This window comes from Eschscholzia californica, unplaced genomic scaffold (assembly GCF_041429995.1).
Source record: "Eschscholzia californica isolate CP2 unplaced genomic scaffold, dmEscCali1.0.p SCAF_1, whole genome shotgun sequence".
NCBI lineage: Eukaryota > Viridiplantae > Streptophyta > Magnoliopsida > Ranunculales > Papaveraceae > Eschscholzia > Eschscholzia californica.
In genome coordinates this window covers 12,418,685-12,442,846 of record NW_028238198.1, presented here as the reverse complement: position 1 = coordinate 12,442,846, position 24,162 = coordinate 12,418,685, and the positions used below count along the sequence as shown (strand labels likewise).

The 24,162-nt window shown below is 38.6% G+C and overlaps 1 protein-coding gene and 1 pseudogene across 2 annotated transcripts; both read right to left on the bottom strand.

The window, feature by feature from the left end:
- Positions 1-19,371: 19,371 nt before the first annotated feature.
- LOC147564197 (AAA-ATPase At3g28610-like) lies at positions 19,372-20,172 on the bottom strand. Its single transcript, XM_086667707.1, has one exon. The coding sequence runs from the start codon at positions 20,170-20,172 to the stop codon at positions 19,372-19,374; it is 801 nt and encodes a 266-aa protein (XP_086523833.1).
- A 693-nt stretch (positions 20,173-20,865) lies between these two features.
- On the bottom strand, positions 20,866-22,655 carry LOC147564196 (AAA-ATPase At3g28540 pseudogene; annotated as a pseudogene). Its single transcript, XR_015236782.1, has one exon. The product of XR_015236782.1 is annotated as an AAA-ATPase At3g28540 pseudogene (transcript).
- Between the last annotated feature and the right edge of the window lie 1,507 nt (positions 22,656-24,162).

The window sequence follows — 24,162 nt, the reverse complement described above, 5'->3', positions numbered from 1 at the left end:
TCACTCCCACTAGTCATATCCTAGATCAATTTGTCACTCTTATGTGTAACCCGTTGTAGGATCCGATCGAAGTTAGCCGCGAATTACTTCGTAATTCGACGATCGTAGTTGGTCTCTAGCTACAACTCTACGATCCCTAAATCAATCGGACTTGATGATCTTCCACATCAATTATCCTATCCGACAAATTGTTCGCATTGTCACCTTGGTCGAAGGACATCTCCTTCAACTCCTTCAGACTCCCACTTGGACTTAGAACAAGTGCAATGCCTCGATTCCCGTGTCAATTTAGTATCCCATCTGATACGTCACGTCATTCAGACTTTCTTGATATCCGAGTACAACTGTAAAAGACAAACGATTAACTTTTAATCCGTTTGAGCGCGGCCACGCATTTTCAGTTGCTACTCATCAAGTGGCCTTGAGACACTTTGTACCTAATGTGATTAGGGTGACACAATCCATTCTTGCACTCCCACTTAACTTCATGTCTATCCTGTCCTTCCTAGTATCCGCCTTTATAACCTCCTTTTACGGCGCGGCGTTTAACGGAACCAAAGTCGGGCATTCCTTACATAAGATGAGTGGAGCACTCATGTTTTGAGGAATCTCTCCAATTGTCTTTATGAGAAGTATTGACGTTCATCACGAGTGATGTACTTCTCATTTTGAGGGTTATCCAGTGTATAAACCTTTTACACACCCACGTAGTCGAATAGAATATACTATTCCTATAGCCCATGAAACTGCGCTATCCCATCGACTCCCGTGCTAGTCTTCGTGAGTCATTGTTGTCCATGCAATGACCTGGACCAGGGATTCGATAATAAATATTCCAAGTTCACTTAATAGGGTTTCATTCATCAGATCACGTATCTGACAAACCTATTCGGAATGTTTTATCATCAATGGACTGTCGTTTAAATACTAAACCAAATTTAGACGACTTGTGAAATAACTCTATTATTTCTGATAACGAGAGTTGTAAATCTGAGCCTCTTCCGTGAAACTCCTTTTACCCACTCAATTTTACTTGTCGAGGTTTAAAATTATACCTCATGCCTTAGACTGTGTATGAATCTCATACTATGTCTTAGGTGACAGTTTAGTTTGACTACCGTGGTAGTCGGTTTTAAACTTTGCTTATTATCAATTAATTTGAAGATTGCTAACTTCAACCTTGATAATATCTAGTAACTTTTACTAGAGTTAAGGCTTTTAATTCTTTATGTAGTATTTGCAACAGTTCCCGGCTTAAAACACTTTTAGCCTACTTTCCTTCCGTGTCTGGAAGTTTGCTTCGATGACATGTTCAACTTTTGTACTACTTCATCCTTTAGCCTTCTAGGATGTACTAAGTAGTGTTTCGGTTTTCCAATCCGAATTCGGATGTTTAGATGCTAATCATGTCCAACATGATTGACTTTATGTTTTCGAACATAAATGTCTCTCTCATGCGTGCTAGCTCATCGGTGTCTTTTCAGACTCCGAGTTTTGCAACGCACTCTGTCATGAGTTTTTGGGTCGAAATCTTTTAGACTTTCCGAGTCTTAGATTTTCTGTTTCGGATCTCAAGCATCTCAGCGTACTGAGTCTCTCTAATCCTATCATCCTTTTGATCTATGCTTATAGATCTTCAGATGCCCAAAATGGCATTTTATCCTTTTGTGTGTGGTCCTTTATTGAGTCAGTTCGTTACTGTTATACAACACCTTATGTCGTACTCAATCTTTTGTATGTACTCTGCATACGGACTTGGAAGGTTTGTTTCTCCCACTTACCTTCTTGAAACTCGTGATTCAAGATTTTCTTCATTCCTCAGGAATCAAACTTCTTTGATTGCCTTTTGAATCGAAGATTCTAACTCTTGCGTGCTTTTAATCCGTTGATAGATTTTTGAAGCATGCATGTGGACATAACTTGATTGGAAGAATCTTTATTCTTCTTGTCTCGTTTCGGGAAACATGAATGTTTCCATCCTTCTCAGTTTTCTACTTTGGAAAACCAATTTAGGTCTTCTGTTGACTTAAATTATCAAGCTTCATGTCTTGACGAGATATGGATTCCACGATGATTTTGGCTTCTAGCCAAAATCTAGAGTCAGTTTCCGTTTCTGCGCAGGTCTTTTATCTCTTCAGAAATAACCTTTATTTTCTGAGTCTTTAAGATTTTATTTTGACCTTTCAGGGCTTTTGAACAACAATTTGGAATTTTCTCAACTACTTTGAGATATTCCTTTAGAGACACTTTCACTCGCTTTGAGAGTTCTCCTGCGAATGACATTCGCTTTTGTGCGGTGGGTTTACAAGATCATATCTTTAACCTTTCCTTTTCCGAGGAGCCGCAGTTTGTTGCTCTTGGTCGAATTTAATCGTCTTGTACAAGTTTTCATGATTGTTCTTCATGACTCTTCATGATTTTTCTCATGATCGAATTAAATCGACTTGTACTTTTCTCCCACTTATTCTTGTAATAATTAGTGCTAATTATTAGAAGAATACTATCATGAGCAACAAACACTTTGTTCTCTTGATTGGTTATGGAAGAAGCCCAAATTTCTTTCAAAAGAAATTGCGTCAGATATTAGCTAGTTTTGTAACGCTTTTACAGATTTAGCTTTAGACGGAATTTTGGTAGTTTTGTGAGAAGCTGTGTCTAGACTAATGGATTTGGAGGATAGAGTTTGATTCGTGTTCTTCATCTTAATTCATTTGGACACTCCAAATATGGATAGGTTAGAAGTACGTTTGAAGATCAATCTCTGTTTCCGACTCAAGGCTTTCTTTCTTGTCAGTTTGATTCATGTTTTGGTTATAGTGGACTTGTTGTCCTCATCCCTTTCCGATTGGGATGAACCTATCTTATAGGTTTTTGACCAAGTTTTAGAATCTTTTGGTATAGTTTGTTAAATTTAGCACTTATTAACATCTCAATCTAGAAATAAAGTTCTTTATTGATTCTCCATAATACTTAGTACAGAGATGATGTTAAAAAACTAGAAAAACGATTAATCTAGAAAAGTGCCTAAAGTAGACTTCGATCCCTTTCAGCATCCTTAGCAGTCGAGGCTTCTGCTCCCTCTTGGATCTTGTCTTCCTTAGCCAAATACTCAGTTCCCAGCTGCGCCTGTACATTCACAATGATAGGGCAATTTTAGGTATCATATACCAAGGTTTGGGAATTTTACAGCATTTGATAAGTTAACTGTTTATACCTGAATTGGAAGCCACTGTTCCATTCTTCTTGTCCTCCAAGAACTTAGGGCAGTTTCTTTTTCCAGTGGCCCTTGCCATCATAGTAGAAACATATGGTGTCAGGAGGAGGACCTTTGTCTTTAGGTTTGGCAACTCGTTTGCCTTTACCTTTTGACGCGGTTTTCTTCTTCTGTTTTCCACCTTTCTTGAACCCTTTGTCCTTTTGTACCATAAGAACGTCCTTCTTAGTCTCCACTATAGCGACGTCCTTTTCGGCTGTTAGAAGCCTAGAATGAAGCTCCTCCAACGTTTTATCCCATCTATTCATGTTGTGGTTCATCTTAAACTGATTAAAACCACTATGGAGGGAGTGAAGGATAGTGTCGGTAGCCGTCTGTTGGCTATAAGGGAAACCTAGTTTAGCCAGCTTGCCCATGAGCCTGATCATTTGACGAACATGAGGCCCAACTGGTTTTCCCTTTTCAAGGCGCATGTCCATAATTGCTTTGGAGGTTTCAAACCTCTCCAATCTCGACTGTTTCTGGAACATTTCCCGAAGTTGTCGCATCATGGAGTAAGCATCCATGTCTATGAACTGCTCTTGCAGAGTCGGTTCCATGGTTGCTAACATTAAGCAAGTTACAGGCTCTGCCTTTTCCCGCACACTCATTTCTTCATCTATCTCTTCTTTAGTCGAATTATCATCCAATATAGGAATTGGAGTTTCTAGTACATGTTGCTTTCCTTCCATCCTGAGAACTATTCCCAGGTTCCTCTCCCAGTCAAGGAAGTTGTGCTCATTTAGCTTCTCCTTGTCGAGAAGTGAGCGGAAGTTGAAAATATCTTTTGTCATCTTTGAACTACATAAAAGAAATGGCAAAGTTTTAAAACTCGTTATCGTTTTTGAAAAAACTTAGTTTTCCCACATTATTCAATAAAATCGTCCCCGATTGAATAAGTGATTCCAAGACCCTAGTTCTTCAGAGTAAAGCGGACGAAGGCCCTACCCTTTGACTCCGTCGTTCCGGGTGAGTGAACTACTTCACTGATCATACCTTATGACTCTTGGTTGATAGATTTCATTAATGAATGACTAATCTATCCTTTTGCCTCGAGTATCCAAGACTCTCTTGCTGATCTCGTTGAGTAGAACCATTTAGACGTGTAGGCCTCTTCTATAGACCTACCCGCATTGTCCCAAGGTAGAGGAGGTACTCTGCGAAGGCCGACCCACCTTCCTCGAACAAGGGCGCAACGAGTGTCTTAATCTGGATAGGCGATTACTCAAGATTACGTTTTGGGGACTTTTACGATAGTCTGGCGTTTGTTATAGTGAACTATTTAGCCTAACTAACACCCACGACATAAAGCGTAAAAAGTAAGTAAATGCGCGCGAGAAAGTAAATCAGGCAGATATAGATCCTAGTATGGCCCCTAACCTAGAAGATCTAATCTCCTTTGGTTTTCTTCTTGTTTCGCCTTTTGGTTCGTCTAGATCTCCATCTTTGAACCTTCATTGATTTCTCCCACTCGCCTTTGGATTCCATCCTTGAGTTTTCTTCAATGGACTCATTGACCCTAAACTCTAATTACAAGACTCTAACGATTCGCAGATCGTATAAACTTGAAATTAAAATTAATTACAAAGCATGCACCCATCCGTGCTTAAAACAAGAATAAAGATATAAATCTATGGCCATACTAGTTTCCCGCATTCACAACACATGCAATCATATAATATATCAAGGCTAAGAATTATATATGCATGATTATCTTGGGAGATACTTTTGTTGACATCACATGTCACATGACCTACCTTAAGTCTAAATTCGAAGAATTCGACTAATGGTGCGTTCTCGTTTTATCTCTTATGATTTCTAAAATCAACTTTGAGAAAAACTCCGTTTTGGGCTTGAGAAAGCCCGGGTCAATTTCGGAAAAAATATTGGTTCGATTCTTAATGATTTCATAAATCAATTTAAAGAGTAATCCGTCTTGGGCCCTTGGATGGCCCGGATTGATTTTGGAATTATTTGGTTGGAATCGGAAGAAATTTTGGCAAAAACTCCCACTCGAATGATGGTCCCTTTTCGTGGTCCGAAAAGCCTCGAAAAAGCCCGGGACAAGTCCTAGACAAGTCCCGGCCCAAGCCCAAAAAGGGCTCGGACAAGGTCCAGACATAGCACGGCCCATAGGGCCGGCATGTCCTGGCCGAGGCCTATCAAGGCCTGGTCTCGTCCTGGCCGGAGCCAGGACGCTAGTCCATGTACCAGACGCGTCCTAGACGTGTCTGGTGCTGGACCGGACCAACACTAGGTGTCTCGGACTAGTCCAAGACACCCAGAACCTCCCAGACGCGTCTCGAAGACGCGTCTGGTCGAGTGCTCTGGACGCGTCCTAGACGCGTCCAGGAAGCTCCCTCCGCAGCTGCTGGTCGCGTCTCCAAGACGCGTCCCAACAGCTGCTCTGGAGGCGTCTTCAAGACGCATCCAGAAGCTTCTGTCGCAGCTGCTGGTCGCGTCCTAGACGCGTCTCAGCAGCTGCTCTGGACGCGTCCAGAGGACGCATCCAGGAGCTTCTGGTCCGGCCAGGAAGCTTCCTGGCCGGACACTAGGGTTTTTCAAAACCCTAGTTTCCAAAAAAAAATTTTTTTCTTATGCAACTCTAAGTTGCTATTTTCCAATTTTAAAATTTTCCTCAAAATTTTGAAATTCCTTTTAGAACACTTCTAAAATTTTTCAAAACTTTTAGAAATTTTTCCAAATTTGTTTTGGGAGTTTCCTAAACTCAAAACTACTCTTTTTAGAACACTTCTAAAATTCCAAATTTTTGTTTTTCAAAAGTTTCCAAAACTTAAAAAACAACTCTTAATCAAACCAATTTTGGATCAAAATCTAGGTTTTTGAAACTTTTCAAAGAACAATTTTGAAATCAATTTGAAGAATCTTTGAATCCAATTCAAAATTAATCAAATTTTATGTTTTAAAACCTTTTAAGCATAACTATCAATTTAATCAAGCATAGATTAGTTTGAAATTCAATCAAATTGAGTCTTTTAAAACACTTAATCGTTAATTTGATTCTCAATTTGAAATTCATTGAATCCCATTCAATAATATCAAATTGTGAGTTTAAATAATTTTAAAACACTTTTAAAATACTTTTATAAACTTAATTTATCAAATTATCAATCATATCTAATATGAACTAGTTCGATTCTTAGCAAAAACTAGTTAATTGCAAGAGGCTCTGACGCCACTGTAGGGTTTTATACCCTTATACTAGTGTTTATAGCGGAAATAAGACATCTAATGTCTACACTAGTATTCCCAGGATCACATGCAAAACTAGTAATTAATCTAATGGAGATAGTAGATTACCTTAATCGCTTTTCTCTCGAACTAGTTGAATTGATTGAAGAAGACCAAGAGTTTCAAGTGTAGCTCCTCTACTTGGGACACGAGCAATCAATTTGATCTCCCACCTTGTTGTATAGCTAGCACACCAATGGTGGTTGGATAATAAGAAGACCTTCTTCTTGCTTGACTAGAAGATAGCTTGGGAATTAGCTCACTTTCTCCTCTCTACTTGATGTGGTAGAGTAAGAAAGCTTAGAGAGAAATTCCACACCTTATTCTCTGCCCTAAGAGTGTTTATATAGAACCCTAATAAGAATCCACCTCCTTTTTGGTTTCCTAAAACACCCTTTAGAATAAGATTTAGGGAAATAGTCGAAAATAGCAACTATTGGTATTTTCTCAATTCCCTAAGGAGATGAAGTCCAAACCCAGCCAAAATTGTCAGATTCAATGTTCATAACATAAGGAAACGTCCCTCCAAAAATCAGCCCAATCCGAGCCCTAAAAGTGCCCGAATCGGCCTAGGCCCAAAAACCCTGTTTTTGGCCTTTTTGTACTATCTTTGCCTAATTCCTTTTTAGGCCTATGAGATATGTTTATGGGACACTCCCATGATTATATCTCACTCCCAATAGTCATATCCTAGATCAATTTGTCACTCTTATGTGTAACCCGTTGTAGGATCCGATCGAAGTTAGCCGCGAATTACTTCGTAATTCGACGATCGTAGTTGGTCTCTAGCTACAACTCTACGATCCCTAAATCAATCGGACTTGATGATCTTCCACATCAATTATCCTATCCGACAAATTGTTCGCATTGTCACCTTGGTCGAAGGACATCTCCTTCAACTCCTTCACTTGATAGGCCTAAAAATAGGTCTATTCCCCAAGTATAGTGATGTGACAGGAAAATGTCACATTTGGAGAGCCTAACTTAGACTAATTAGTCCTTAGCGAGTGTTATCAATAATATTTTATGTGTTTTTCTTGTTAGGTATCATTTTTGGAGATAAACATGTAAACCGGAATAAAAGGAACGAATTGTCACTATCATTTCATGTGCCGAAAACGAGAGAAAAGATTTCAAGCAAATCATATGACAAGTGGAGTCAATGACGAGTCCGACGGTGAAAACGGAATTCAATTCGGAGTTCGGACGGGGAAGATATGAAGGAAAGAAGCCAAAGTCTTTTCTTGAAGGCACTCTCCTTTGTTTCTAGTTGGGAATCAAAGTCAAACCCAAAGAAAAACTAAAAGCACAAAGAAAAGGATTAGAGATTTTAGAGGCACCTCTTTAGGGTCCAAGGTTAAATGGTCTAAAGACTTAGTCAAACTTTGACTAAGTGTAGGGTTTGACTCAAGTTAGAGAAAAGGGGTCAAAATCTACTATTCATGATCTTCAAGCTTGGGAAAGAAACAAGGGAGAGAAAGAGGAGAGGCTAGGGTTTCAAGTTTGGAAGTTCAAGGGTTTAGAGAGTTAAGAGGAGCTTGAGAGAGAGAAAAAGAGAGGAAAGAGAAGGAGGAGTGCCGGCCAAGCTTGGCCGGCAGCAGCTCGGGCTGCTCGGGAAGCACTCAGGGACGCGCAACAGCAGCTCCGGGAGCAACAGCAGCAGCACGAGCATGGGCAGCTGCTGCATCTGCCGGACTTGATGCCTCATAGCTCGGGGTGGAGCTGCCATGCACGGGATGAAGCTTCTTCGGCTCGGACAAGCACGGGAAGGCCGCACCTAGCTCGGATATGCACGGGACAGCAAGCAACCGGCTCGGGCAGTGGCTTCTTGGCCGAACTTTCATGGATTTGGCCAGAATTTCTCCTATCTTGGCCGGATCTTTCTTGACATTTCCGGCCACTTTCTTGGCCGGAAATCATAGGGCTTTTACTCCCCATGTCATTGCCTTGCTTCCCTTGTTGTTTGATTTTGGTTTGAGCTAGAAATTTCTAGAGAGAGAAAGCTAGGGTTAGCTTTAATGGAGGTTGTGTTCTAAATGGAGAAGATGATGGTGGTCGCTATGGGGAACCCAGAATTTGCTAAGGGGAGGTCGGCTGAACCTTAAAGACTCGTATTTTCCGACGATCTTAGCCTCGAACCACATCGAAAAAGGGGGATTCTCTCACCATTTCCTTTCCATTTCTTATTAAATCGCCATGTTAGCTAACTTTAGTGTGTCGATTATATGAGATGAAATGTGATGAATTCGTGATTATGTTTAATATGATTTGATGTTTTGATTATGAATTGATGTTCATTTAATTCGATTATCGTTTTGATCGTATTTTCATGTGTCTTGTCAAGCACTTCGCATAGTTAATAGACGAAACGAAGTATTCGATATCGATCGTAGTCTAAGTCATATTTTCATGTGTCTTGTCATGCACTTCACATAGTTAGGCGACTAGACAACACTTTCGTTGACTCGGGATTAATCGATTATGATGTTTGTTTGACTAAGTATGATCTCCGGTTATACGTAGTGCTTATAGACATCACTTTAGGAGTCGAATATCGATTGTACCTCGACACATCAAATCGGACTACACATAGTCGTAGGTTTATCATTATGGATTCCCGGACTTCGACACCTCTCTCACTTATTTATCTCCCGACTTTTGTTTCTCCGACACTTCTCTCGAATCTTCTCTCGACACATCAAATCGGACTACACATAGTCATATTTTCATGTGTCTTGTCATGCACTTCACATAAAGCTGCTGACAAAAATAACATCAAATCCTCCATTTTCTCCCTCTTCAGCCATTCTTTTTTTTTTTATACAATCACAATAATTTTCATAGCTATAAAGAGAGAGGGAGGGGGTTTGAAATCGATTTCCTTGTTCTTCGAAAATTGAAACTGAAAGAGAGAGAGAGAGAGAGGTTCTCTCAGATAGGTGTGCTAGAGTTTGACAAATTAAATAGACATAAACACAAGCAAATTGATAAAACCCTAATTCAGTAAGAGTTAGAGAAAGATCCAACCTGCACCGATGAGGATTGGGAGCTTGTTGTTGAAACCCTAATTGAGTAAGACAATCCCCTGGAGACAAAATGGAGAACAGAGAGAGAGCTGGAGAGACGATTTTGGAAAGAGTTCGTGGTTTAGGTTTTCTAAAAAAGCTAGAGAGTAAATGGAATACGCGGGGAATTGATTTTAGGGTTACTATTTTCGACGACCTAAGTCGACGAAAATAGTTTTCCCGGAAAATATTTTTCGCGGAAATTGTTGACGCCAGAAATTATTTCCTTTCCGACGGAGAAAACAATTTCACCGTCGAAATAGGGACTTTTTTCGACGGAAAATGGAGCCGTCGGAAAATCATAAATTTTCCAAATATCAGCTTGCACATTTACGTCGGTTAATAAGCCTATTTCGACGGAAAATGGAGCCGTCGGAAAATCATAAATTTTCCAAATATCAGCTTGCACATTTACGTCGGTTAATAAGTGAGAAATCGTCAGTAATACGTTACATTTTCGACGGATTGCTATAGGGTCGTCGGAAATACACTATTTATCGACGGCTTCCTAGATTTCCGTCGGAAAACATGGACTATTATCGACCACTCTTCGGGATCCGTCGGAAAAAGTCCGTCACAAATAACCACCATTTTTGTAGTGAAATAAGAAAACAAATAAAACTAACTAAACCTATCTAAGAAAGAGGAGAGAAAATATCTAAGGTTATAAAATTCCCCGCAATTTTTACTTTATAAAACAAACACTAATTACTTAAATCTCTTTTGTATATACTCGGGATCCAATATAATGAACTATTTGGATTCCGGATGATGTTCTAGATAAAACAATTTTATGAGTACTAATTCTAATTGTCTTCCTAATAGAGATTCGGATTGCTTAACTATTATTCATCATCTAGAAAGCATACTCCATCTAACAACTTAACGAAAGTATGAAATATCTAATTATGAGGCATGAGTAATGGAAAGAAAATCCAATCCATATAGATAAACAATCAATAAACATTAAAGCACATCAAGGGATTTAGTTAATCAAGAACAAGTATTACAAAGATCCAACATGGGTTCATCCACAACCTTGGATTGCTAAATTAACTATACATGGAATCTAGAGTAACATTCATTGACATTGTAAAATAAATGAAAATACTAAGAAATTAATGGAAAGAAATCACCAAGAATGTTCAAACTCCATATTCCCATGTATCTCCATTTTATCCAAGATTTGCTCCATTTATGCTCAAGAATTTTACTCCAAGAAATCCAAGTAATAGCTATTTTATTACCACCCAAATAAGAAAAAGAAAGAGAAGGAAGAAATTAGATGTAGAAAGAAGTTGTAAAGAAGAGATGAAAGGGGATAAAGATCATAGAAGAATATGGAAGGAAGAAAGAGAAAACTATTAATGGAAGAATAATAGTGGTAGAGAAGTAGTAGTAGTAGTAGTATTAGTAAGAAGAAGACTAGCTACTACAACTAATACTAAAAAGAGGGAAGAAGAAAGTATGAGAAAGAAATAGAAAGGAGTAGAGAAGATGGATTTAGTAGTAGAGAAGATGAGAATAGGTTGGAGAAAGAAATAGGTAAGAGGCGATTGAGAGGGTTTTCAAGTCTAGAGAGAAATGAAAGAGGTAAAGATTTATTTATAGATGGGTTGATGGCTATGGTTTTAGGAGTTAATTGGGAGAAAATGGGAGAAAGAGGGTTAAAATAGGAAGTTAGAGTTGCTTTCTACTCAAGAAATGGTTTTCTATTGGTTGAACATAAAGTGAGACAAAAAGGAGGGGTATAAAAGTAATTTTCGGAGGGCTTAAAAGTGAAAAGAGGGACCACATGCTGTTGTCCGTTTTGTGCAATCAGGACGTGCCACGTCACCTTCTATTATCCCACCAGCCAGAATGGTGCCCGAAAGTGTCCCACCAGTCTACATTGTTTGACTCCAACTTTGACTATGCATATCTCACTCTTCCGGACTCCGAATTGACTTCCATTTTCTCCTACGAGCTCGTCTCGCACTCTACTTTTCACTCGTCACTGACCTTGTCCAAATTTCCCAGAATACCCTTGACTCCAAATGACCAAAATACCCTCCTCCGTGTATCTTTTTCTCATTTTTAACCATTTTCACACCTAACTCCGCAAAACACACCTAATCAAGAAAACCAACCATTTTATTATAATAAAGGCTCAAAAAGAACTAACTCGGCTAAATTAAACGACTCAAATGGGGCATTTTCATGACCCATCAGTACTAATCTCTTCATTGACAAAAACAAAAAGTCGGCGTTTCAACCTCTTCTTACTCAGATTAAGAATAAGCTTGCCAAATGGCAAATTCATCTTCTATCTCAGGCTGGTCGCTCGGTAGTCATTTCAACTATCGCAGCGGCCGTTCCCGGATACCAAATGCAGTGCTTTGCCATTCTTAAAGGCATATGCAACAACATTGAGTCCATCCAAAGGACTTTCTGGTGGGGAAAATCCAAAACCTTCCATACTCTCAACTGGTCCACCATTTGTAAGCCACGCAAATTTGGAGGATTTGGTTTTCGTCTTCCTCATCTTGACAACCCGGCCTTCCTTAACAAGATCAACTGGCGTCTCATCAACAATCCCAATGTTGTGTGGGTTAAAATTCTTAAGGGCAAATATTTCTCTAAGTCTCATAAACCCACACCTTCCAAAGCTTACCACTCTTGGCCCTGGAAATCCATCAATACACAGTTTAATCATGGAGAGCCTGATATTCTGGGACATCAACAAAGGAGAGAATATTAATATTTGGCAGGACTACTGGATCCCAAATCACCCTCCTTCTATTACTAACCACAATGCGTCTAACCCTTGAATGGGTTGCGCAACTTATAGATAATAGTACCTAGAATACTAACGTGTTACACAGTTGTGTTAACAGTGATATCTGCAGCTCAATCCTAAGCATTAATATTCAAAGCAACCAAGAAGATAAACCCATGTGGACGTAAACAAAATCAGGTAATTTTTCGATTAAATCTATGTATAATTTTTTGCGAACAGGTAATACGAATCTTATGCAGGATCACCCCGACTGGTTTTTTATATGGAATATGAATACTATTCCACGCGTTAAACTATTTCTGTGGAAATGCTGCACAAATGGGCTACCAGAAAAGGCAAAAATAGGTAAATACATAAGAAACCAATTCTCTTGTATTAATTGCAACGAATACGAAACATTAGATCATGTCATGCTTCATTGCACTTTCGCGAAAGCGATATGGTTTCACTTTCAGGTAAGAACAGATCAAATAGCCACTACCAACCAATGGATCCATGAATGGAAAAATCTAGATGAAGAATTGACCCTACTATACGCCAAAATACTGTGGTTTATATGGAAAGCACGTTGCGAAAATTGCTTCACCACAAAGAAACAATGTCCGAAACAAATGATTGACAGGATAAATACCACCTCTATTACGCCTGTTAAGATTGAATCTATTATCACTAACAAATGCAGAGAAAAAACTAAGCAACAAACATGGAGACCTCCATCGACACCATTCATAAAACTTAACGTCGACGCATCTTTTTCCAATAACACAAAACCAGCCGGCATGGGTTGTATCGTCAGAGATGAAGACTCTGCTTTTATTATCGCAGCAGCGGACTCAGTTCGATGTCAGAATGCAGAAGAATGTGAAAGTATCGCCATATTACTTAGTGTTAAATGGGCCATAGAGTTGAAGATCACCCATGTACACATCGAAAGTGATAATCAAGCCCTCATACTTTTCATCAATGGTCAAAATTTTGGCCTTCACTGGCAATCCAAAAAGATTATGCAACAAGTAAAAGAACTCATAACAAATCTGATTGTATGATATTCACCTTCGTTCTTAGGGATTGCAACGCTCAGGCAGATGCGCTAGCAAAATGGGGTAGAAGATATGGTCATAGAAAAGTGTGGAATGTAATACCCTCTTTTATTCCTGCGTTACGCTAAAACTTTGTATTTGCTTGTTTAGTTATGTTATTTTCCTTCATAAAAAAAAAACTATATCAAGTACATAATGAAAGTGAAAGAGAACAATAGCGTATTTTGTGATTCAATGACTAGCTTAAGAGTTAAGTTTGGGAGGAAGCCAGCTGTTAGTTGGGGACATGGAGTAATCCTCCATAATCCAATCTATTCTTCTTTTTCAAAGTTCATGTGGAGAATAGTTGAAGAGAGTCACGTATGCATGTTAGAAGTCTACTCCACTCGGCTAAACCGAGTGGATTAGTCTATAGTTAGGAAAAGGATTCCTAGTATTATTAGGAATCCTAGTGCTATTAGGATTATTGTATTAGATAGAGTTTAGAGAGTTTTATATTTCTAAATTATATTTCTAAAACTTCTCCAATGTAAAACTATATAAAGAGATCCATGCATAATGTAATATACAAGTTGTAGTGTTAATAAAACCAAGGTATTTACCTATCTCTCTCTCTCACACAATCAACAACTCGCCATCATCATCTTTCGATCTTCAATCAAGAACATCATCAACCTCTCTCGGCTATAACCGAGAGCTTCATCCTTCACTCTCGGTTATAACCGAGAAGCCATAACATCACTCTCGGTTTCACCCGAGAGTTGTCAACCAATCTCTCTCGGCTGTTATACCCGAGAGCAACACCTCTCGGTTGCTATACCCGAGAGTGACATCTCTCTTCCTCTCGGCTCTCAACCGAGACAAGCTAAACTTCATCTCCACTTGGGTATACCCGAGTGTGTTCATCATTCAAAGGTACAACCTTTTCACATGGTATAAGAGCCTTCAATTTTTTTTTGAATCATGACTACTCCCGAAACTTCGGAAACTTCTCAAATTCACACTAATGTCAATAGTGGGCCGTTTGATGTTCACCATTCGGATTCTCCTACTACTATTCTTATCACACCACTTCTAACCGGTGATAATTACTCCTCATGGTCTCGAGGAATGTCAAAAGCTTTAAGGGCAAAAGGTAAACTAGGTTTCGTAGATGGAAGCATCGTTAAACCCACCGATCCTAATGAATTAGAACAATGGGGACGATGTAACGATCTCGTTTCTAGTTGGCTTATTAATTCGGTAGACCCACCGCTTCGATCATCCATCTTATATGATGAGACGGCATCCGATATATGGAAGAATCTCTTTGATAGATTTCATCAAACCAATGTTCCTAAAATCTTTCAATTAAAGAGAGCTATTTCTTGTCTCAAACAAGAGAATTTAGACGTTTCTACGTACTTCACACATCTCAAGGCTCTTCAAGATGAACTTAATTCCTTGCTAATCACCGAGCCTTGTATATGTGGTCATGGTCGCTCCTTGGTTGAAAGAACCAACCAAGATAGAGCTATGGAATTTCTTCAAGGTCTTAATGACCGATTCTCATCAATTCGGAGTCAAATCTTATTGATTGAACCCTTCCCATCAATCCTACGTATTCATTCCCTTATTAAACAAGAAGAGGTTCAACAAAATCTCATTACTCCTATGCATAACGACTCCAACAACGCTGCCCTTGCCGTTGGTAATAATGAATATAATCAAAACCGTTACAACGGTTCGGAAAGGCAACGCACAAAAAGACCTCGACCCTTTTGTGACAATTGCAAGATTCACGGTCATGATGTTACCTCATGCTATAAGATACATGGTTATCCACCCAATTATGGTCAACGCAATCGAAATCGCAATCGAGAAGACCCTAGGGCCAACTCGGTTTTAGATCAAAGTATGGGGGTGCCTACAGCAACTTCATTAACCAATGAACAATACCAAAACGTCCTTGCTCTCTTGGAACGATCCCAACAGCCCACATCTACTAATTCTAATGGCACCAACAAGGATCCTCTTGTCAACTTAACGGGTACGTATTCTTCCTCTTATCATCCTCCTTGGGTCATTGATTCGGGAGCCGCTAAGCATATTTGTTCAAATCTTTCTCGATTTTCTTCTTATTCCCTTGCACCACCGGATTTCTATGTTCGATTACCGGATGGTTCCCGAATCAAGGTTGATCATATTGGTACAATTTATTTCACAAATAAATTTTATTTACAAGATGTGCTTCATATTCCATCTTTTCAATTTAATCTCTTATCTATTTCTCAAATATCTAAATCACTTCGTTGTACCGTCCTATTTGACCGCAATTTGTGTGTTTTTCAGGACCGAACAACGAGGACGGAGATTGGGCATGGTAGTCTTCATGATGATCTTTACTTCCTTCGCACGGAGCGTCCCATCCTTTCGGTTTCAAGTTTAGATAGTTCTAGTCAAGAGTCTTTTCTTTTATGGCATTCCCGCTTGGGACATCCATCTTTTAGTCGTTTTCAATTTTTTAATTCTAAACTTCCATGTTTGAATCTTAAGTTTTTATCTAATAAAGTACCGTGCGATGTTTGTCCACTTTCTAAACAAACTAGGCTACCCTTTCCACTTAGTACTTCTTCTTCCTCTCATATATTTGAGTTGGTCCATGCGGATGTATGGGGACCTTTTCCGGTCCCATCCACCTCCGGATGTAGATATTTTTTAACCCTCGTCGACGATTTTTCACGTTGTACTTGGATTTTTCTTATGGATTCCAAATCTAGTGCTAGCAAATTCATCACTAGTTTTTTTGATTATGTCTCCACGCAATTCAATTGCAAAATCAAAACCTTAAGATCGGACAATGGATCCGAATTCATGAATACATATTTACAAAATTGGTTCATTGATAAAGGAATCGTACACCAACGTAGTTGTACTTACACACCTCAACAAAACGGGGTGGTTGAACGAAAACACCGCCACATTCTTGAAGTGGCCCGTTCAATACGCCTTCAAGCGAATCTTCCTCTCCTTTTTTGGGGGGAATGTGTGTTAACGGCCGTTTATTTGATAAACAAATTACCAACACCTAACCTAAAAGGTAAGTCTCCTCATGAAATCATACTTGGATCTCCTCCAAATCTTTCCCACCTTCGTGTGTTTGGTTGCCTTTGTTTTGCCCGAATTCCTTTGGTCAAAACAAAGATGGATGCCCGCTCTTCCGCTGGTATATTTCTTGGTTATCCTAGTGGACAGAAAGGATATCGTATTTACGACATCTCGACAAAACGAATTTTTATTTCACGAGATATAACGTTTGTAGAGACTCGGTTTCCGATGTCATCTTCTCCTCCGGTAGCACCGTCCTCTCATTACCCGACGCCACATCTGTCCATTGATGACAATGGAACTTTCGACTTTCCGGTCAACGTCCCTAAGGACACTGTCCAGACGACGAACAGCAGCTCGGATGAAGCTGCTGTTCCTGTCGGATCTGGACAGGATGACGAAACAGGGGTGCCTACAGACACCCCTGCTAGTTCTCCTTCGGGTTCTCTACAGACCACCCCTCCTTCGGGGGTGCCTGCAGAGTCCACCGAAGAGCTCCCTGATCCGGGAGCGCCTTCATCATCGGTGCCTTCCGACGCCTCCTCGTCGTCTCCATCACCGACCGTCGCTCCCGCTTCAGATTCGGCCGACGAGAACTCCGGTCGACCCAAAAGGGATCGCCGGCCACCAGCTCACCTTGCGGACTATGTATGTTCCAACACGAGTTTAATCAAGTATCCACTTGAAAATTACTTCTCAATCAACTCGTTTTCCACTTCTCATCAACAATTTCTCTCTTCGGTTTTAACGACAACTGAACCAACCTCTTTCACTCAGGCCATGAAGTCCTCTCATTGGAAAGAAGCCATGGCCAAAGAAATTTCGGCCTTAGATGAAAATAATACTTGGACAATTACAAGTTTACCACCTGGCAAGAAACCCATCGGTTGTAAATGGGTATACAAAATCAAATTCAAATCCGATGGCTCCATTGAACGCTATAAAGCACGATTGGTAGCCAAAGGCTACACCCAAATCGAAGGATTAGATTACAATGACACTTTTGCTCCAGTCGCTAAACTAGTTACTGTTCGTGTCCTTCTCTCTCTCGCCGCCATTAAAGGGTGGACTCTCCATCAATTGGATGTCAATAACGCCTTTCTTCAAGGCGACCTTCATGAAGAAGTTTACATGAAATTACCCCCCGGTTTTTCATCTCAGGGGGAGTCTAAAGTATGTCGTCTCCATAAATCTCTCTATGGCCTCAAACAGGCCTCTCGACAATGGTTTTCAAAATTTTCCTCCGTTCTCATCGAACGGGGCTTTTCTCAGTCTAAAAGTGACTATTCTCTTTTTACTTTTAGATCTCACTCCACTCAAATCTATGTCCTCGTCTACGTAGACGACATAATTATCACGGGAAATAATGATCATGCTATTTCCCAGTTGAAAATATTTCTTAACAAGGCATTCTCCTTAAAAGATTTGGGCCGCCTACAGTACTTCCTCGGAATTGAAGTATCTCGCTCTTCTCAAGGCATATTTCTATGTCAACGAAAATATGCACTTGACATTCTAAAAGATTCTGGACTAACCGCTGCACGTCCTTCGGAGTTCCCTATGGAACAAAAACTCCGACTCTCTCCAACCGACGGGATACCATTGGCCGATCCGTCAATTTACCGTCGTCTCATTGGTCGACTACTTTATCTAACGGTCACAAGACCGGACATAACTTTTGCAGTAAATAACCTCAGTCAATTCATGCAAACACCCAGTCAAGTACACCTAGACGCTGCTCATCGCGTACTACGATACTTGAAAGGAACACTTGATAAAGGAGTCTTCTTATCCGCAAACAGCTCTCTCCACATTACAGGATACTGTGATTCAGATTGAGCTGGTTGTCCTTCAACCCGTAGATCAACTACAGGATATTTTACAATGATTGGGTCCAGTCCCCTTTCCTGGAAATCAAAGAAACAACCTACAGTTGCCAAATCTTCGGCAGAAGCAGAATATCGAGCTTTAGCCATTCTTACATGTGAATTACAATGGCTCAAGTATTTATTACTTGACTTTGGAATTGATCACTCTAACCCGATGACAGTTTACTGTGACAATCGGGCTGCTCTCCACATTGCTGACAACCCCGTCTTCCACGAACGTACCAAACATATTGAGATAGATTGCCACATCGTTCGTGAAAAGATCAAAGACAACGTCATTGCCACGCGCTTCACCAGTTCAGATAATCAGTTAGCGGATATCTTCACAAAGCCACTTGGGGCAGAACCGTTCAAGAACATTATTGGCAAGTTAGGCGTTACTTCCATTCCCGCTCTAACTTGAGGGGGAGTGTTAGAAGTCTACTCCACTCGGCTAAACCGAGTGGATTAGTCTATAGTTAGGAAAAGGATTCCTAGTATTATTAGGAATCCTAGTGCTATTAGGATTATTGTATTAGATAGAGTTTAGAGAGTTTTATATTTCTAAATTATATTTCTAAAACTTCTCCAATGTAAAACTATATAAAGAGATCCATGCATAATGTAATATACAAGTTGTAGTGTTAATAAAACCAAGGTATTTACCTATCTCTCTCTCTCACACAATCAACAACTCGCCATCATCATCTTTCGATCTTCAATCAAGAACATCATCAACCTCTCTCGGCTATAACCGAGAGCTTCATCCTTCACTCTCGGTTATAACCGAGAAGCCATAACATCACTCTCGGTTTCACCCGAGAGTTGTCAACCAATCTCTCTCGGCTGTTATACCCGAGAGCAACACCTCTCGGTTGCTATACCCGAGAGTGACATCTCTCTTCCTCTCGGCTCTCAACCGAGACAAGCTAAACTTCATCTCCACTTGGGTATACCCGAGTGTGTTCATCATTCAAAGGTACAACCTTTTCACAATGCATACTGTATAGTCCAAGTTGCCCCGATACTACGCATTTTCTTTGCTATCTTTGAAGTCAATAAACTCCACTTCCTCCCCTGTTGTTGAACTGCCTTTCTCCTTTTTTGCTTCATCATCTTCGTTTTGCTTCTTTTCTTTCTCAGCCTTTAGTAGTGCTTGTTCTTCTTTCTTTTTCTCAAGAACTTCAATTAAAGTCTTCAAACAAGTTTCGGTCAGATCTTCATCAATGTTTTTAGGCATCAAATTCTCAGCAACATCAGCAGGAGTTATTTCAGTCTCACTAATCAAACACTTAATATCGTCGAACAAAATATGAGAATCAATATCCAAATAGTTCTTTGCCAATACCTTAAACCCTTCAAAACAACAATATGACATTTCAATATGCATATCCATTCTACCTCTTCGAATAAGAGCAGGATCGAGTCTTTCTATATGATTAGTAGTAAAAATGATCATTCGCTCACTACCACAAGTCGACCATAACCCATCGATGAAATTCAAAAGCCCAGATAGTGTCACTCCTGTCGAAATTTTTTGTTTCTCATATTTATCATCCTTATCATCTTTTTTGAACTTTTTGTTACGATCATTAGTAAGACTAATAGTACAATCAATATCTTCAATAACTACAACAGACTTATTCGATGTTTCAAGTAAAAGTTTTCGAAGTTCATTATTACCTTTGACTGAAGTCAATTCAAGGTCATAAATATCATAGTTCAAGAAATTAGCAATGGAAGCAACCATAGTAGATTTTCCTGTTCCAGGAGGACCATATAAGAGATAACCCTTTTTTTTGGAAATTGACCGATCAATGGTAGTCATTACATTTGGCATTGATACATCAAAGATGTGATAAACTCGATAACCGCCTATTCAAACTCTTACAAGACCGGACCTATAGCCCAACTAAATTATGGTCTAAAGCTCAACTACATTATTTATACCTAATAATCCCAATTCAAATAACCAAAGATTCCATCTTCTCTTGGATTCGAACCTGGGACTCGTTATTAAACACTCCGGCAATAAGAAGATGACTAGAGAAAAAACTGTTTGAACTAAAACTCATACACCACAAACCAAATTCTTAGTCAATCACTTCGTCTACTTTACCTCTTCTGTATTAGAGTTACTCATGATTTTGGTCACTAACATTGGGCCAAACATCACAAACCAACTATGAAGTCATTAAAGAGGGTTAAAGCATGGTGAAGTAGTCAAGTATTCTGTGCTTTCTCTATGACATCCTGGAAATCTACTACCATATATACCAAACAAAATTAGAAATCTATACTATAACTTCAACTTTGCACATGGTAGCAGAAACTCCTAATATAGATGAGGCACAAAGGAAGAGATGAATTCACTTCAAAAGAACAATTTGAAGAAATAACACTCCACCGCACCGGTAAAATAAACCTCAACTCTATGTATTCCTCTATCGGTAGAGTACATTGAATGTACAAAAATGGGTATACCAGAGTTTCTGTTATTCGTATAAAAGAATTAATATAACTTCTAAGAAAATTATAGATACCAGAGTTCTACTTTAACATTGATGAGATTGCAAGAACAAAAACATAAATAAGAGATAAACATTAAAGGGAAACGATAAACATAAAGGAATTCTTATCTAGGATATATTTGTTTCTTCTTTCGACTCAAATTTTTCTTCCTCTGGGTTTTCTTCTTCGCTTGGTCTCTTACATTATTACCTTCACTCCAAGTCGCCTCGACACTACGCATTTTCTTTTCTATCTTTGAAGTCAATAAACTCCACTTCCTCCCCTGTTGTTGAACTGACTTTCTCCTTTTTTGCTTCATCATCTTCGTTTTGTTTCTTTTCTTTCTCAGCCTTTAGTATTGCTTGTTCTTCTTTCTTTTTCTCAAGAACTTCAATTAAAGTCTTCAAACAAGTTTCAGTCAGATCTTCGTCAATGTTTTTAGGCATCAAATTCTCAGCAACATCAGCAGGAGTTATTTCAGTCTCACTAATCAAACACTTAATATCGTCGAACAATATATGAGAATCGACATTCAAATAGTTCTTCGCCAGTACCTTAAACCCTTCGAAACAACAATATGACATTTCAATATGCATATCCATTCTACCTCTTCGAATAAGAGCAGGATCAAGTCTTTCTACATGATTAGTAGTAAAAACAATAATTCGTTCACTACCACAACTCGACCATAACCCATCTATGAAATTCAAAAGCCCAGATAGTGTCACTCCTGTCGAAAATCTTGGTTTCTCGTATTTATTATCATCCTTATCATCTTTTTTGAACTTTTTGTTACGGTCAATTGTAAGACCGATTGTACAATCAATATCTTCAATAACTATAACCGACTTATTAGATGTTTCAAGTAAAAGTTTTCGAAGTTCATTATTACCTATCACTGAAGCTAATTCAAGATCATAAATATCATAGTTCAAGAAATTAGCAATGGAAGCAACCATAGTAGATTTCCCTGTTCCAGGAGGACCATATAAGAGGTACCCACGTTTCCAAGCCTTACCAATCTTCGTATAATAATCCTTTCCTTTACTAAAAGCAATAAGATCGTTGATAATTTGCTTCTTCTTGATTGGATTCATTGCTAGATTATCAAACGAAGCAGGATGATCTAAAACCACATGATTCCATAACACGGTCTTGGAATAAGAATATTCTGAACTGTTACAATACAACTTTCTTTTTCGATTTCTCTCTAAAAGTTCCTTCCCTTTTTCTATAACTTCATTCAAATATAACTCTGTGACTATATCGCGATATTGCTCGTGAAATTTCAGAACGAAATATCGTTTGTCATCTGATACAGTAGAAGAAGAAGAAGATCTGGACCCGGTTTCACGACTAGTTTTGGATACCCTCCAGAGTAACTTAACTCCTTGAAACTCATCAGTAATATCTTCAGAGTCATCCAGGGTAAGAATAAGTTTCTTGTTCTTCCCAACTTCAGCTTTGAGACGCTTTGCTTTTTTCGGAGATTTAGTACTAAGGTAGGCTTCAATTGTTACATAAGCTTGGTTTCTTTTTCGGTCGAAATCATCTGTGAATTCTTTGATGGTTATTATAATATCATGATCCCTGCTATAACCCAAAATTTTGTGAATATAAGATTCAATGAAGTCTCGAAGACGTTGAGGGATGAATTTTTCCAACATAGTGTAATAAACCATATAGGTTGCCAATCTTGTTCCAACTTCTTTGAAGATCTCCCCCATCCCCATTATTGACATCTTCAAGCTCTTGCTTACTTCTCTATCTCTCTTTTATCTCACAGTTTCTTTGCTAGTTATTGATGTTTAATGGGTGGAAAATTGGGTTTATTTATAGGTTTAGAAACTTTTGAAACAGGGAAGTTCCTAAAAATCCGTTATGTATATCTAGCGAGTGTTCTGTAGTGAGAAGGACACCAACGATTAATGTCGGTAGTGTATTTCTATAGTTTAAAACTCACTAGTTTTTTATTTTAGAAACGTTTCTGCATGAATTCATTAGTTTCCCCTTTTCTTGTTTAAACCTATACCTTTTTAATGCAAATAGGCCTCAAACATTACACTGTGCTCCACGTTATTTGAAAAAAAAAATTACGTGTTAAGATCATAAAACAACACTAAGTGAGGGTGCGTGTGAGAATTTTATATGAAAGAAAGGCGATCAAAAATATAATGTCTAGGTACTCTATGCTCATTGTTAATTGAAATTTAATCAGATGCCCACAAACTTAACATGGTGTCGAAGCTACGCCTACACGCAATAGGCTTGAAAGCCACACGTGTTCCACGTCACTTAAAAAAAAACGTGTGTTAAGCTAGAAAAACGTCACATGTAAGGGAGCTGGTGAGAATAGTCCCATATGGATTAAATAACTAGGAATATAATGTCTAGTCATTCCCACTCTTTGCCGATTGGTTTTGAGTCTAATGACCATAAACTTAAACAATGTTTAGTACAATAAGGAGAGTTACTTCCCTGCCATAAATTATGTTGTGTTTGATATCTCCTATTTCCATGGAAAATAAAAGAGTTTCCGTAGAATAGATATTTCCACCGTTTGATAGCAAGTTTATTTCGATGGCTTCAATTTTCGTGGGAACTTATTTTCGTGAAATACACCATTTTTAATTCCTTGCTCCACCCTAGGAATTAGATTCTGCAGAAACCAAAGAAATAGTGTTTCAATATATTTGGATACTTGAAACCTATATGTATTACTATATTTTTTGTAAAAAAAATAATCCTAATATTTATGTTCATATTTTTCCTCACCTTTACACATAAATAATGGAAGTAATTTCGATATTGCTTTAAGCACATTTTTTGTGGAAGGATGTTAACTTTTTTTTTTTTTTTTTAATTTTGCTGGATAGTGTTTATATACTTAAGGTAAGCTCTGACTTCCAGTTTTATATTCTTAGTAATTAGGGTAAATTTTGTGGACTTATATTTTTGTTCGTTTCATTGAAGAATATAGAGTATATCATAATCAATTCTACGGAAATTAGTTCTCAACTAAACAATAACATTTTACGATTCCACGAAATAACAAATAACAACTAAACAAAAAGAATTTGTATTTCTGTGGAACACATTCCATGGAAATATTTCCGTGGAAACTCTTTTATTTCTATGGAATTGTTTCCTTAAAATCAAAAACAACCTTAGATATACTATGGTTGAAAGACAACTTCGTTAGATTATGTGTTACAATATTTTCTTTCCTTGTGACCGATAATAGTAGGACATCCTCTCAACAAAAAATAATAATAGTAGGATATCTTTATTAGTTTTGATGGTCCCT